Here is a 17,626-nt window from a genome sequence, read left to right on the forward strand (position 1 = left end):
TGGTTATCTGGAATTTTTTTATTTTCACATGAAATTTAAGATATTTTTCTATTTAGATGAAGAAGTGCATTGAAATCTTGATGGGAAATTGTGTTCAGTGTATAAATTGGTTTTGGTAGAATGCCCATTTTTACAATAATAATAATCCTAATTCATGGGCATGGGAGATCTTTCCCTTTTCTTATATTTTCTTGAACTATTCTTCAATGCCTTAAAGTTTTTATTATTCTAGTCTTTCAACTCCTTACTTAGATTTATTCCAAGATTTCTTCTAGGTTAATATCAATGGGACTATTTTCTGATTCTATTCACAGGTATATGGTTTTTTTATATTAATTGTATATATTGTATATATTATTTCTTTTCTAAATGCATTTAAGCAGTTGTAGAAATTATCTAGTAGAGTCTTTAGTGTTTCTTATGTATAGAATCATATCATCAGGGAATAAGTATAGTTTGTCTCTGTCTTTCCCACTATATCCACTTTATATCTTTTTCATTTGTAGTGAGAACATTTAAAATCCTTTATTTTATCAAACTTAAAATACAGAGTGAATTATTATAAATATGGCAATAATCCTGCCCATTCATTCTTTAGCACTTACTCATCCTACAAAACTCAAAGTCTAGACTAGTCACAATTTCTACCTTACACAGCAACATTTTCTGACATTCTGTCACCTTTTCTATTGAGGCTTTTTCTTTGACACTTGGGAATTATTATTTTAACTAATCATATAACTTTAAAGAAAATAAAAGAATTTCCATAATGCAAAGGGATCTATATTATTTTATAACTATGGTTTTAGGTGAAATCCACTCTTTTCTAACTCATTGATTTGGGTCTATTCTCCTTCCACGAGTATTTATGAGCATTCTTTCCTACATAAAATCATAATTTTCCTCCTGAGAAATCATGACATTGTCACTGAGCACCATAGTGAGGAATAACAGAGAGGGTTGCTGCTGGGGTATAGCCATGGCCATCAAAAGTCACATATTCTCACTATTTTTCTTTCACATTGACCAACTCAAGGACGTGGTTGCCAACTCAAGTATGCAAATCAATAAATAGCACAAAGAGCTCATTCCCAATTATTCAGCACTTTCCCCATTGACTGTAGGATAGAGTTTAACCTAAGACAGCTGTATAAGTCTTCTTCACATTATGCCTAGGTTGCATAGTGTATCCACACTATAGGAGAAGTTAGAGGGCAGGATAAGAAAGATGACTAGAGGCCACATTAATCATGACACTGGCTTTGACTTTAAATGAAGTGGATTCTGAATAAAGGACAACCTGATACACCAGATGGTTTGTTCTCACTCATTCTTCTCAAATACTCTGTATTTCTAGCAAATAAGCCTACTCACAGACTTATTCTTGCTCATCATAACCTCATCTGCCTAAAGGCTACCTCCAAGGTTCTTTTTCCATAGTCTTCCCAACTATTCTAACAAATTATGATTCTCTCTCCTGCTCCAATTTTCTGAATGCCCAAAGCACTTGACTCAAGCCATAATTATGGCTTTTGTTTTTTCTGCCTACCATCAACTATTATGAGCCAAAAGATAAAATCACAGATGTTCTGTGTGTAGTTTGGCCCAGGGAGTGGCACTATTAGGAAATATAGCCTTGTTGGAGAAAGTGTGTCACTTTTGATGTAGGCTTTGAGACCCTTCTCCTAGCTGCCTGGAAGCCAGTCTTTTCCTTTTTGGGTTCAGAACAAGATGTAGAACTCTCAGCTCCTCCAACTCAATGCCTGCCTGAACTCTGCTATGCTTCCTACCATGATGATAATGGACTGAATCTCTGAACCTGTAAGCCAACCCCAACTAAATGTTGTCCTTAACAAGAGTTCCAAGAAAGATGACAAAGGGCACAGACCCACTAGGAATGAATGTATGGGTCACACTCCTCTAGGAAAAGAGTCAAGACTCGCTGAGGTGCTTGCAGAGGGTAGAGGAAATACAGAATGGATAGTAGAGAAAGGTATAAATACCATCTAAGACCACATGACCAGATGCAAAAATGAGTATTCTAAGTGGCATAATGAACTACAATCCAGAAATGGAGGGCACACCTGTGATCTAGATCTTGAAGTTGGAAGTTGTGGACGTTTGATCCATATCTTGAAGCATAGTGGCCATGAAAAGATTAAGTAATACATGCCATTAATCCAAGGAGACAGAAGCAAGCAGATTTCTGAATTCAAGACCAGCCTAGGATAGAACACATTCCAAATAAAGAACAGCTTAAATCCAGGCATGATGATACACACCATTATTCTAGGTCATGGCTTCTGTTAGAGGCCTACACAAGTACAATAGAAAAAGGAAGGCTTCCTTCTTCTTCACCAGCTTGCACTTACTTGCCAGCACTTTTGTTGGAACCTACTTTTCCAGAATCCCAGCTTATACAGAAGACCAGCCTTGTGTGACAGAGCAACTACTAGTTTTTTGAACTTTCCACTCATAAATGCCCATTGTTGGGCTAGTTGGAATACAGACTATAAGCCATTCCAATAATTTCTTTTAATATATAGAGACATTCCACAAGTTCTGTGACTCTAGAAAGCCCTGACTAAGACAGTCTGCTTTGAGAGGATGGCCTAGTCGGCCATCAATGGGAGGAGAGGCCCTTGGTCTTGCAAAGATTATATGCCCCAGTACAGGGGAATGCCAGATCCAGGAAAGGGGAGTGGGTAGGTTGGGGAGCATGGTGGTGGGTGGGGGGAGAGTATAGGGGATTTTCGGAGAGGAAACTAGGAAAGGGGATAGCATTTGAAATGTAAGTGGAAAAAAAAAGGCATTCTGCTTTGGACCTCAGCTCATCTGCAGATTTCACATTCATGGGTAACATTTTGTACAAGAACCTAAGCTGGTATCTCTGTTATAAGAGAGACTTGGTCCCTCCACAACTTTGTCACCTTAGTTCCTGCTCCTCAGCCCATCACAGCTAGCTAACTGCCAACTGTAGTTTTGCCAATGGTCTTCAAATAGTTTCCTCAAATCAATATGAAGTTTCTCATGATTAGTGAGGACTCCTATCATAGTTCACATCCACCCATACATCTTAAAACACAATGCATGAATCTATTTAGACAATATGTACTAATACCTCAACTATTTTTCCAACTTAGCTGTTTGAGCATCAATACATCCCATCCCTATAGCTGGAATAACCCCTTCTTATGGATAGTAAAGCAAACAAACAAACAAGCTTCCTTGTCTCTGCCACTTTCTCTTGAATTGAGCCAGCATCTTTGTTATCCTTTCATTTAACAGTACTGGGATTGAATGTAGGACGTTATATATCAAGTCTACCACAGAGACACCTCACCAGCCATTTGATTTTTTTTTTTTTTTTTTTTTTTTTTTTTGCTATGGCTAGTCTTAAATTTACTCTGCAGCCTAGGCTGGCTTTGAATTTGCAATCTCCCTAACTTAGGCTACTAAATAGCTATGATTACAAACATGTGCTACGAAGCCCACATTTTTCTTTCATACTTAGATGCTGGTTCTTTTGGCATAGAGGCCTCACAGTTTTGTGAACTCCGTTTGTCCATTTGTTCACCCATCCATCTGTCCTCCCTGAAATGAAAAAAAAACAAAAAACAAAAAAAACAAAAAACCTCTTCATTGATTAACCAGGCCCTTCCTCTTCTCTCAAATTTTAATTGCAAATAAGGTCTTTTTCCAGAGGAAAATAAAAAAGACTAAAGCTAAGCTTCTACCTCCACTTCTGTCCTAACAGGACTTTGTGCCGCTGTATCAGGACTTTGAGAACTTTTATAAGAGGAACCTTTACATGAGAATCAGAGACAGCTGGAGTCACACGGTCTGCAGTGCCCCAGAGCCTTACATGAATGTCATGGAGAAAGTGACTGATGACTATAACTGGACATTCAGGTGAAGCAGCTGGCTGCACAGGCTGGATGGGTAGAGACTCAAGGAAACTCTAGCATGGATACAAGGTTACAGTTCTGAAAAACCCAAGGGGTGAATGAGGTTGATCTTCTACTACTCAGCCCTTTGCAATTTCTCATGCTATGGTGGAAGAAAGGTACTTAAGTTTACCAAGTGTTTCCTTTACATTATAACATTATAATTAAGGTTAGACCTGTCTTGGCTGGTATACAACACACAGAGCCAACCTTGAAAAGCCTTTGTCATCTTCCTTGTCAAATTGTACCTTCCTGCATTCTCAATGATAGACTCGGTGATTACTGTGGCTTTTTTTTTTTCTTTAGAAGGTTTTGTAGCACTTTCAACCAGAACTTAAATGTCATAAAATCAATCATTTGGGGAAAACCACTGCCTAGTAATTTCTGGGGCCTGGAACTCTCACTAATGCTATGTCTCACTATCAGATTATATTCCCCTAATAAAAAAGAACACATTATACCCTGTATAGTACAGGTTAAAATGGAAAAGACAGTGTGAGGCTGGGATCAAAGTCTCTGAGGCAGTAGAATATTAGGTGAGATAGGCCTGTGTGTTCACTTCCTCATCTCCCTACAGGCATACTGGAAAAGTTATAGAAAATATCATCAACATGGCCTCCTACAACTACCTTGGGCTTGCAGGGAAATATGATGATTCGATGGTGAGAGTTAAGGATACTTTAGAAAAGTATGGTGTAGGTGTGGCCAGCACCAGAAATGAAATGGGTAAGTACATTGATTAATTTGGAATGTTGGCTTTTTGAGTCTCAGATTCATGGTACTATATATCAAATTCTGACAGTGTCAAGGCTGTGTGCCTCAAATAAACGTGATAAAATTGAAGAAGAAAAAGAGGAGGAAGAGGGGGGCAGAGAAGAGGAAAAAAGAAAAGGATAAAAAAGAAAAAGAAGAAAAATGTCAGCCATCCTGTTTTGGCCACACACTTTAAAATTTTTTATTATTATTTTATTTATTTACATCTCAAATGTTATCACCTTTCCTGGTTTCCCCTCCAAAAATCCCCTATTCCACTCCCCCTCCTCCCTGCTTCTATGAGGATGCTCCCCCACCCACCCATTCCCGCCTCACTGCTCTAGCATTCCCCTACTCTGGGCACTTTTTACAGTGTGTGCTTAATCCTTTTGAACATGTTTCAGAACCAAATGCCAAGTCTAATGCCTCCTTCAGGACATCCATTTTCTTTTCCTTCCCCCATTATTTTCTAATGACATTTATTACTAATTAAAGTAATAATCCTGCATGAGTTTGCCACACAAATGTAAATATCCTGAGCAGAGAAATTGCTCTTGTGGAATGCTGTGGTAAATGAATGAATGCATCCATGAATGAATGAATGAATGATGGATAGATAAATTACTGAGCATGCAAAATGGAGCAAACTATTTTCTTCTCTTTCAAGAGATAAAACAATGATTTCTCAGAAAAGGAGTAAAATTTATGGGAAAGAAATTATACTTCAGACAAAAACATAATGTCACTTGCACTTGCCAAATGCTTTATAAGTTTTTTTTTCATGTTGGTTTTTTATGTTGCATCTTATTTATTCCTTAAGAGTTCCTGTGCTCTAGGAAACTTGTGTAGTACTATTTCCTTAGTCTGGAGAAGAAAACTCAGGATCATGGCATCTAGGTGATAGATTCTGCAGGATTAATAGCCTACCATACATTTTGGTTCAGATCAGCTTCTATACTGTCTATAACAGGTAGCAAATGAAAGGGTTCACCCACTTGGTTCAGGCCTGCCTAAGATCATAGACAAATTCGATCAATGGGACTTACAATTAATGAATAACAAATGATAAGCTCCTCTCAGATAACCATTTGTCAGATAGGCTTTAAAAACAATATAGTTATCTAGAGGTGGCTATACTTTAAGGATTATTACACTATGCCAATAGACATTTTATGTATAATTATTCAGATATGTGCAACAAATAATCAAATTAAATATAGCAAATGCCTTCTAAGAATAGATTTGAATTTTTATTACCTAATTAACAATTTTATTAATTCTTTTGTTGGATATTTTCTTTATTTACATTTTAAATGATATCCCCTTTCACAGTTTCCCTCCCTCCTGGAAACACCCTATCCCATCCTCCCTCCTCCAGCTTCTATGAGGGTATTCCTCTACCCACTCACTCACTCCCACCTCCCCGCCCTTGATTCCCCTACACTGAGGCACCTATCAAGCCTTCATAGGACCAAGGACCTCTCCTCCCATTGATTCATAACAAGGCCATCCTCTGCTACATATGCACTTGGAGCCATGTGTACTCCTTTGCTGATGGCTTAGTCCCTGGGAGCTCTGGGGGTCTGGTAGGTTAATATTGGTGTTCTTCCTATGGGGTTGCAAACCCCTTCAGCTCCTTCAGGCTTTTCCCTAACTCCTTCATTGGGGACCCCATTGAGAACCTCATGCTCAGTCCAATGGATGGCTGCGAGCACCCACCTCTGTATTTGTCAGGCTCTGGCAGAGACTCTCAGGAGACAGCTATATCAGGTATTTGGTAACTGTATATGGGATGAGTCCCCAGGTGGGACAGTCTCTGGATGGCCTTTCCTTCAGTCTCTGCTCAACACTTTATCTCCATATTTGTTCCTGTAAGTATTTTGTTCTCCTTCTAAGAAGGAGTGAAGTACCCACACTTTGGCCTTCCTTATTATAGAGCTTCATGTGGTCTGTGAATTGTATCTTGGTTATTTGGAGCTTTTGAACTAATATCCATTTATCAGTGAGTGCATACCATGTGTGTTCTTTTGCAACTGGGTTACCTCACTGAGAATGCTATTTTCTAGTTCTATCCATTTGCCTAAGAATTTCATGAATTCATCATTTTTAATAGCTGGCTAGTACTCCATTGTGTAAATGTACCACATTTTCTGTATCCATTCCTCTGTTGAAGAACATCTAGGTTCTTTCCAGCTCCTGGCTATTATAAACAAGGCAGCTATGAACATAGTGGAGCATGTGTCCTTACTGTATGTGTCCTTATAACATGTTGGAGCATCTTGTTCAACATCCTTAGTAAACAGGGAAATGCAAATCAAAACAACCCTGAGATTCCACCTCACACCAGTCAAAATAGCTAAAATCAAAAGCTCAGGTGACAGCAGATGCTGGCAAGGATGTGGAGATGGAGAAAGTGAAACACTTCTCCATTGCTGATAGAATTGCAAGCTGGTACAACTACTCTGGAAATCAGTCTGGTGGTTCCTCAGAAAATTGGACATAGTACTACGTGAGGACCCAGTTATATCACTCCTAGGCATTTTATTAATTCTTTGAGAATTTTATAAAATGTATTTTGATCACATTCATCTCAACTTCTCTCCTTAGCTCTTCCCAGATCTACTCCTATTCCATGCCCCCTACCCCCATCCCCTACTCCTTATTCCCTACCCCATACCCCACCTCAACTTTCTATTCTGTTATATAAATATAATGTGTGTGTGTAAGATTCTTATAAAATAATAAGCTTTTATGTGGCTTTTTCAAATATCTTTAATATAAGATTTTATCCACAAATAGAGGAAATATTTAGCTAAAACTCCAGAGCCAATCATAATTGCTCATATTTCTTAATAAGATTATCTTTCTAATTTCCATTTGGCCTTTGAGTTAGGGATGTAAATGAGGCAGCACTATGTCATTGGGAAGTGGCAGTTCTACTCCACTTAGACAGGAGACATCCACAATGTTTCATCTGATGTTTAAGCAAACACTGGAGAAATAACCCCAGCTATAAAAAGCACAGAGTTAGTGACTTCTTGGGATGTTACTTCTAGAGCTAGTGATACCAGTACTAGTACTGTGAATAATCAAATCAGAAGACAGTCTCAAAAATAAATAACATTTCAACTCATCGTTCATCATAGACAGAAGCCGAATTAAGAAGGCAGATGGACAGAGACAATGATTTACCACCAGAGAAAACCACATAAAGACATATTCCTAGTTGTACATGTCAGAAAACCCAGAGAAATTAAACAGGGGTGAGTTTTTTGGTATTCTTTTACTATCTATTCATACCCTGAAATTTTTACATTCATTTTTCTGAGTCAAGTTCCAAGACATGGATGTTAACAGGCTTCATGTAAATAACGAAAGACCCAAAGATAAGCTACCTACACTAGTCATAAAAAAAAAAAACCAGGATGAAACATGAACCTAGACCATCAGTGATGGAATAAATAACTAAGATGGTTTATTTGAAAGCATCCTGCAACATAAAAAGTAATATCATTATTCTGGAAGCCATTCATCTGAAATAATTTCAAGTAACTGGATTAGAAAACATGCTTCATAATCTTAAGAAAAACGTTAAATGGTGAAAATTGGTTAACAACAGATCTGCCTCCTAAAAAGAGTTCCCCATACTGTGAGAGCTACCAGAAACTAGATAGCATGAATGACTTTCTCAAAGTACAGTGATCTTTTACTTTGTTCAGCATGAACACATATGCCTGGCAGATAATATCTATAAGTAGAAAATGGCAAGTAGCTAAGAAACACCCCAAAAATCAGTGAAGTGAGTTAGTTTCAATCTTTGAACATATCCTGACACATGCTGTTCCCATGTCTTCAAACCCAGGAAAAGTTAATTTTGGAGAAACCACGGAGAAGCATTTCTCTTCATTCCTCACATTAATTCTACCAAAATGTATATTTTCTCATCTTTCTTCCCCTGTACACACAAAGGTGATGACTGGATTACAGTAGAAGTGCATCATTTGTACATAACCCCAATGCCCTATGTGATGCTGTAGTATCACCCAATGCTCTTAATCAAATCACAAGTTCAAATCTAAGAAAATGCATGGAATTCCACAAAGCAATGCTTGCGTCAATAAGAGCTCATCTCAACTTGGTGATTTGTCAGCCCTTGGATGGAGGGAGGGGAACCAGCCTGGACTAAAAGTGAATTCTAGGACAGCCAGGACCATTCAGAGAAATTTTGCCTCAAAAGGAGGAGGAGGAGGAGGAGGAGGAGGAGGAGGAGGAGGAGGAGGAGGAGGAGGAAGAGAGAGAGAGAGGGAGAGAAAGAGAGAGAGAGAGAGGGGGGGAAGGGGGGAAAGGGAAAAGGAAAAGGGAAAAGAAAAGGAAAAGGAATAGGAAATCCTGCTTACTTTAAACACATGCCCATTTGGGAACATTCCTCCAACCACAATTATAGCTTTGGGGTGTACCCATGGATGCTTTCATTTTTCAAATCACCAAAATGAACACATCACATTGACTTAGGACCCAAAAAAAAAAAAAAAGGTACAAAAGACATATTTCTAAAGTTTCAGTTGCAATGCTCACATTATTAATAATGTACAACTTTGCTGAAATCTCTTTCTGTTCAGTTTAAGAACACTGCCCTTTATCACTAGTATGTAAATCCTACAGCATGGATTCATGACTCATCCTATACTGTCATTCACTTCAATTGCCAAGTCATCTCTTTGTTTTTTGCCAAGTGTTTTGAAGCTAAATAGGAAGGATACAGTTTCACTAATTCAAGCTACTGAAGAAAAGGTCAGCTTGTAGCAGCAAATCAGTAGAAATCAAACATACTTTAAATAAATATTAACTTCAGATGTTCAAGTTTCTTTTGTAATGAGTAGTTCCTAAGAAATTGCTATTGCCCTTCTGGTCCACAACAGCATGGGGTGCCTCGGGCACGGAGTCTGCAGACACCCACAAGGTACCGACAGGACCCTCCACAGGATCTTAAGACCTCTGGTGAGGGGAACACAGCTTCTGCTCCAATCCAATCACGCGGGACCTGAGACTGTATTAATTAGAAAAGCAGAAAACCCGGCCTGATCAGGGGCACAAGTCCCTTCCAGTCCACGCCAGCACCAGGGTGCCTTGGGTGCGGAGTCTGCAGACACCCACAAGGTACCCACAGGACCCTCCATGGGATCTTAAGACCTCTGTGAGTGGATCACAACTTCTGCCATGATGGCAGGTTTGAACACCAGATATCTGGGCACCTTCCCTGCAAGAAGAGAGCTTGCCTACAGAGAGTACTCTGACCACTGAATCTCAGGAGAGATCTAGTCTCCCAGGTCTGCTGATAGAGGCTAACATAATCACCTGAGGAACAAGCTCTAACCAGAGACAACTACAACAACTAACTCCAGAGATTATCAGATGGGGAAAGGCAAATGTAAGAATCTTACTAACAGAAACCAAGACCACTCACCATCATCAGAACGCAGCACTCCCACCCCACCCAGTCCTGGGCACCCCAACAACCCAAAAAGATAGTCCCTGATTTAAAAGCATATCTCATGATGATGGTAGAGGACATCAAGAAGTACTTTAATAACTCACTTAAAGAAATACAGAAGAACACTGCTAAACAGGTGGAAGACCTTAAAGAGGAAACACAAAAATCCCTTAAAGAATTGCAGGAAAACATGACCAAACAGGTGATGGAATTAAATAAAACCATCCAAGACCTAAAAAGGGAAGAAGACAAAATAAAGAAAACCCAAAGTGGGGCAACGCTGGAGATAGAAACCCTAGGAAAGAAATCTGGAACCATAGATGCAAGCATCAGCAACAGAACACAAGAGATGGAAGAGAGAATCTCAGGTGCAGAAGATTCCATAGAGAACATTGGCACAACAATCAAAAAAATTCAAAATGCAAAAAGATCCTAACTCAATCCAGGAAATCCAGGACACAATGAGAAAACCAAACCTACAGATAATAGGAGTAGATAAGAATGAAGATTTTTCAACTTAAAGGGCCAGCAAATATCTTCAACAAAATTATAGAAGAAAATTTCCCAAACCTAAAGAAAGAGATGCCCATGAACATAAAAGAAGACTACAGAACTCCAAATAGACTGGACCAAAAATTTCCCAAACCTAAAGAAAGAGATGCCCATGAACATAAAAGAAGACTACAGAACTCCAAATAGACTGGACCAAAAAAGAAATTCCTCCCGACACATAATAATCAGAACAACAAATGCACTAAATAAAGAGAGAATATTAAAAGCAGTAAGGAAAAAAGGTCAAGTAACATATAAAGGCAGGCCTATCAGAATTACACGAGACTTTTCACCAGAGACTATGAAAGCCAGAAGAGCCTGGACAAATGTTATACAGACTCTAAGAGAACACAAATGTCTACCCAGGCTACTATACCCAGCAAAACTCTCAATTACCATAGATAGAGAAACCAAAGTATTCCACGGCAAAACCAAATTCACACCTTATCTTTACATGAATCCAGCACTTCAAAGGATAATAACAGAAAAAAAACCAATACAAGGAGGGAAACAACGCCCTAGAAAAAGCAAGAAAGTAATCCCTCAACAAAGCAAAATGAAGACAGCCACAAGAACACAATGTCAACTATAACAACAAAAATAATAAGAAGCAACAATTACTTTTCCTTAATATCTCTTAATATCAATGGACTCAATTCCCCAATAAAAGACATAGACTAACAGACTGGCTACACAAACAGGACCCAACATTCTGCTGCTTACAGGAAACCCATCTCAGGGAAAAAGACAGACACTAACTCAGAATGAAAGGCTGGAAAACAAATTTCCAAGCAAATGGTCTGAAGAATCAAGCTGGAGTAGCCATTCTAATATTGAATAAAATCGATTTCCAACACAAAGTTATCAAAAAAGACAAGGAGGTACACTTCATTCTCATCAAAGGTAAAATCCTCCAAGAGGAACTCTCAAATCTGAATATCTATGCTACAAATGCAAGGGCAGCCACATTCATTAAAGAAACTTTAGTAAAGCTCAAAGCACATATTGCATGTCACAGAATAATAGTGGGAAACTTCAACACACCACTTTCATCAATGGACAGATCGTGGAAACAGAAACTAAACAGGGACACAGTGAAACTAACAAAAGTTATGAAACAAATGGATTTAACAGTTATTTACTAAACATTTTATCCTAAAACAAAAGGATATAGCTTATGCTCAGCACCTCATGGTACCTTCTCCAAAACTGACCATATAATTGGTCAAAAAACAGGCCTGAACAGATACAAAAATATTGAAATTGTCCCATGCATCCTATCTGATCACCATGGACTAAGGCTGATCTTCAATAACAACATAAATAATGGAAAGCCAACATTCACGTGGAAACTGAACAACACTCTTCTCAATGATACCTTGGTCAAGGAAGGAATAAAGAAAGAAATGAAAGAAGTTTTAGAGTTTAATGAAAATGAAGCTAAAACATACCCAAACTTATGGGACACAATAAAAGCATTTCTAAGAGGGAAGCTCATAGCTCTGAGTGCCTCCAAAAAGAAACTAGAGAAAGCACACACTAGCAGCTGGACAACACACCTAAAATCTCTAGAAAAAAAGAAAGCAAATTCACCCAAGAGGAGTAGAAAGCAGGAAATAATCAAACTCAGGGGCGAAATCAACCAAGTGGAAACAAGACCTATTCAAAGAATCAACCAAACAAGGAGCTGGTTCTTTGAGGAAAAAACTGGAAAACCTGGACGACATGGACAAATTTCTAGACAGATACCAGATACCAAAGTTAAATCAGGATCAAGTTAATGATCTAAACAGTCCTATATCCCCTAAAGAAATACAAGCAGTCATTAATAGTCTCCCAACCAAAAAAGGCCCAGGACCAGATGGGTTCAGTGCAGAGTTCTATCAGACCTTCAAAGGAGATCTAATTCCAGATCTCCACAAATTATTCCACAAAATAGAAGTAGAAGGTATTCTACCCAACTCATTCTATGAAGCCACAATTACTCTAATGCCTAAACCACACAAAGATCCATTAAAGATAGAGAAATTCAGACCAATTTCCCTTATGAATATTGATGCAAAAATACTCAATAAAATTCTCGCTAACCAAATCCAAGAACACATTAAAACAATCATCCATCCTGACCAAGTAGGTTTTATTCCTGGGATGCAGGGATGGTTTAATATACGGAAATCCATCAACGTAATCCATTATATAAACAAACTCAAAGACAAAAACCACATGATCATCTCGTTAGATTCAGAGAAAGCATTTGACAAAATCCAACACCCATTCATGATAAAAGTCTTGGAAATATCAGAAATTCAAGGCCCATACCTAAACATGATAAAAGCAATCTACAGCAAACCAGTAGCCAACATCAAAGTAAATGGTGAGAAGCTGGAAGCAATCCCACTAAAATCAGGGACTAGACAAGGCTGCCCACTTTCTCCCTACCTATTCAACATTGTACTTGAAGTCCTAGCCAGAGCAATTCGACAACAAAAGGAGATAAAGGGGATACAAATTGGAAAAGAAAAAGTCAAAATATCACTTTTTGCAGATGATATGATAGTATATATAAGTGACCCTAAAAATTCCACCAGAGAACTCCTAAACCTGATAAACAGCTTTGGTGAAGTAGCTGGATATAAAATTAACTCAAACAAGTCAATGGCCTTTCTCTACACAAAGAATAAACAGGCTGAGAAAGAAATTAGGGAAACAACACCCTTCTCAATAGTCACAAATAATATAAAATACCTTGGCGTGACTCTAACTAAGGAAGTGAAAGATCCGTATGATAAGAACTTCAAGTCTCTGAAGAAAGAAATTAAAGAAGGTCTCAGAAGATGGAAAGATCTCCCATGCTCATGGATTGGCAGGATCAACATTGTAAAAATAGCTATCTTGCCAAAAGCAATCTACAGATTCAATGCAATCCCCATCAAAATTCCAACTCAATTCTTCAATGAATTAGAAAGAGCAATCTGCAAATTGATCTGGAATAACAAAAAACCTAGGATAGCAAAAACTATTCCAAACAATAAAAGAATCTCTGGTGGAATCACCATGCCTGACACAAAGCTTTACTACAGAGCAAGTGTGATAAAAAACTGCATGGTACTGGTATAGTGACAGACAAGTAGACCAATGGAATAGAATTGAAGACCCATTTATGAACCCACACACCTATGGTCACTTGATCTTCGACAAGGGAGTTAAAAACATTCAGTGAAAAAAAGACAGCATTTTCAACAGAGGGTGCTGGCACAACTGGTGGTTATCATGTAGAAGAATGTGAATTGATCCATTCCTATCTCCTTGGACTAAGGTCAAATCTAAATGGATCAAGGAGCTCCACATAAAACCAGAGAAACTGAAACTTATAGAGGAGAAAGTGGGGGAAAGCTTCAAAGATATTGGCACAGGGGAAAAATTCCTGAATAGAACATCAATGGCTTGTGCTGTAAGATTGAGAATTGACAAATGGACCTCATGAAACTGCAAAGCTTCTGTAAGGCAAAAGACACCATCAATAAGACAAAAAGGCCAGCAACAGATTGGGAAAGGATCTTTACCTATCCTACATCAGATAGAGGACTAATATCCAATATATATAAAGAACTCAAAAAGGTGGACTCCAGAAAATCAAATAACCTCATTAAAAAATGGGGCTCAGAGCTAAACAAAGAATTCTCACCTGAGGAATACCGAATGGCTGAGAAACACCTGAAAAAATGTTCAGCATCCTTAATCATCAGGGAAATGCAAATCAAAACAACCCTGATATTCCATCTCACACCAGTCAGAATGGCTAAGATCAAGAATTCAGGTGACAGCAGATGCTGGCGAGGATGTGGAGAAAGAGGAACACTCCTCCATTGTTGGTGGGATTACAAGCTTGTACAACCACTCTAGAAATCAGTCTGGCGGTTCCTCAGAAAATTGGACATGGTATTACCGGAGGATCCCGCAATACCTCTCCTGGGCATATATCCAGAAGATGTTCCAACTAGTAAAAAAGACACATGTTCCACTATGTTCATAGCAGCCTTACTTATAATAGCCAGAAGCTGGAAAGAACCCAGATGCCCCTCTACAGAGGAATGGATACAAAAAATAAGGTACATTTACACAATGGAGTACTACTCAGCTATTTAAAAAAATGAATTTATGAAATTCCTAGGCAAATGGATGGACCTGGAGGGCATTATCCTGAGTGAGGTAACTCAATCACAAAAGAACTCAAATGATATGTACTCACTGATAAGTGGATATTAGCCCAGAAACTTAGAATACCCAAGATAGAAGTTACAATTTGCAAAACACATGAAACTCAAGAAGAACGAAGACCAAAGTGTGGACACTTTGCCCCTTCTTAGAATTCGGAACAAAACACCCATGGAAGGAGTTACAGAGACAAGTCTGAAGCTGAGACAAAAGGATGGACCATCTAGAGACTGCCATATCCAGGGATCCATCCCATAATCAGCCTCCAAACGCTGACACCATTGCATATACTAGCAAGATTTTGCTGAAAGAACCCTGATATAGCTGTCTCTTGTGAGACTAGGCCAGGGCCTAGCAATCACATAAGTTGATGCTCACAGTCAGCTATTGGATGGATCACAGAGCTGCCAATGGAGGAGCTAGAAAAAGTACTCAAGGTGCTAAAGGGATATGCAACCCTATAGATGGAACAACATTATGAATTAACCAGTACCCTGGAGCTCTTGACTCCAGCTGCATATGTATCAAAAGATGGCCTAGTCGGCCATCACTGGAAAGAGAGGCCCATTGGACATGCAAACTTTATATGCCCCAGTACAGGGGAATGCCAGGGCCAAAAAGTGGGAGTGGGTGGGTAGGGGAGTGGGGGGAAGGGTATGGGGGACTTTGGGGATAGCATTAGAAATGTAAATGAGGAAAATACCTTATTAAAAATATATAAAAAAGAAAATAATGCCAAAAAATTTCATTAGTATATATTTTGAACCAATCCCATGTTAAATTAATAATACTTTGCTTAAATAATTGCTTATATGTTTGAGGAAATGTTTCCTAGATATTTCAATAAAATATTTTTAGATATAAAAAAAAGAAATTGCTATCAAGTAAAGATCTTTTTTTTTTAAGTGACTCCAGGAGAGGTACACTAGAGATATAGTTCAGTGTTGGAGTACTTTTCTAGCATGAACAAGGCAGACTACTACAAGAGATTTTTAAATGAAAACAATTTTATGCAAATCGATGCTTACAAAGATGTTTATAAACAATTTGTTTCACTGTATAAGTTACAGAGATTCTCCATTCCAATTATTTTACTTCTATAGCAAACCCCTTTTTTAAAAATGGCACGAGTTCCTCTCAGAACAAATTATTGTAAATTCTGATTAATGAAATGTCATTGCCTTATTCTCAAGCCTTATTTTTCTCTAAGGGTCCTCATAAAGAATATGGTACTCTCAGAGATATTGTTTGGGAGTAGAAACATGAAAATATGTCTTTGTTTCTGAAAGCCTCTTGGCAATTTCCTGAGCCCTAATAGAGTTCTGACAATGTAATTGCCCTTCCCCTAACAGCATTAGGAATTACACACAAGCCAAATTTCAACAAGCACAGTTATCTCCAAAAGTGTAGAAATTGGCCCTGTAGGTTCAACAGAGCCAAGCAAGTATAATACATCAGCGTGACGTACCAATAGTTTTACTTCAGTGTAGTATATGCCCCAAAAGGCACAACTGGTGTGACATGAGTTGAGATTCACAGAAGTTGATAATCTGCAGATAAACTTCTTCTACCTCCTGACTCAAGAAGATAAAACACATAGCCTAGGCATATTTCTAATGACTTACCATTCAAAGATTGCTAGATTCCATATGCTGAGAACTCAAAACTAAGAGTAATTCTCTTGGGTGTCATTGCCTAATACTAAAGTTCTCGTTGGTAAAACCAAAAGTCCACTCATTTGAGGCTCACTAAGGAATCGAGGAGCTCTCTGGTCTGTACTTTTGCAAAGTAAAACTTATGTTTCTATTTTACTAATTTGACAAAAGGAACAGGAAGAGTAGATGAAATTATAATTCAGCTATTTATAAATAAAGTTTCATCCACCACTACCTTCCTTTAAATCCTTCTAATACCTTAAACTCACCCCTCTCCTGTCGAGGTTTATGTCTCCTTGACTCAGAATGACCATCATCAGGAATACAAATGATAACCAATACTGGTATGGATGTGGTTAAGGTGGAACATTTATACATTGTTGCTAGAGTGTAAACTAGTGCAACTATTTTGGATAGCACTCTGGAGGGGTCTTGGCAAGCTAGAACTCAAAGTCTAGCTTGCCACTCCTGGGAATATACCAAAGGGTATTGTATCTTACTACGGAATACTTGTAGATCCAAGTCCACTGGTGCTCTATTTACAATAGTGCAATCGATTTATGTTTATTAACTGATTAAATATAGAATGTATAGATAGCAGAATTTTACTTGAATGTAAAGAAAAGAAAAATCATAAAATGATCAGATAAATGGATGGAAGTGAAAAAGAAATTATACTCAGTACAGTAACCTGGTCTCAAAAAGATAAGCATCTCATGTTATCTTTCATAGGAAACCCAGATTTAAAACACACACCCCACACACTCACATACACACCACACATACACACACACACACACCCATACACACACCCATACACACACCCACACACACACACCACACACACACACACACCACACATACACACACACACCCATGCTCACATACAATAGTGTTACTATGTGAACCAGTGAGCATGTTGATTTGCTTGATATTTTCACTGAAAATAAAAAGAATCCCAGAGGCAAAAAGATTCAAACATGGAAAGGAGTGAAAGTGAGAAAAACGAGGGA

General features: G+C 38.3%; 1 protein-coding gene across 2 annotated transcripts in view; it reads left to right on the plus strand.

Moving 5' to 3' along the window:
* The window catches only part of Sptlc3 (serine palmitoyltransferase, long chain base subunit 3), a 143,149-nt gene that overhangs the window by 48,723 nt on the left and 76,800 nt on the right, over positions 1-17,626 (plus strand). For both annotated transcript variants that reach the window (NM_001356507.1, NM_175467.4), the window contains 2 exons: positions 3,758-3,912; positions 4,525-4,673. In NM_001356507.1, the coding sequence (NP_001343436.1) occupies positions 3,758-3,912; positions 4,525-4,673 (304 nt within the window). The remainder of the gene's footprint in view (positions 1-3,757; positions 3,913-4,524; positions 4,674-17,626) is intronic.

The sequence above is a fragment of the Mus musculus genome, chromosome 2 (assembly GCF_000001635.26).
Source record: "Mus musculus strain C57BL/6J chromosome 2, GRCm38.p6 C57BL/6J".
Classification (NCBI taxonomy): domain Eukaryota; kingdom Metazoa; phylum Chordata; class Mammalia; order Rodentia; family Muridae; genus Mus; species Mus musculus.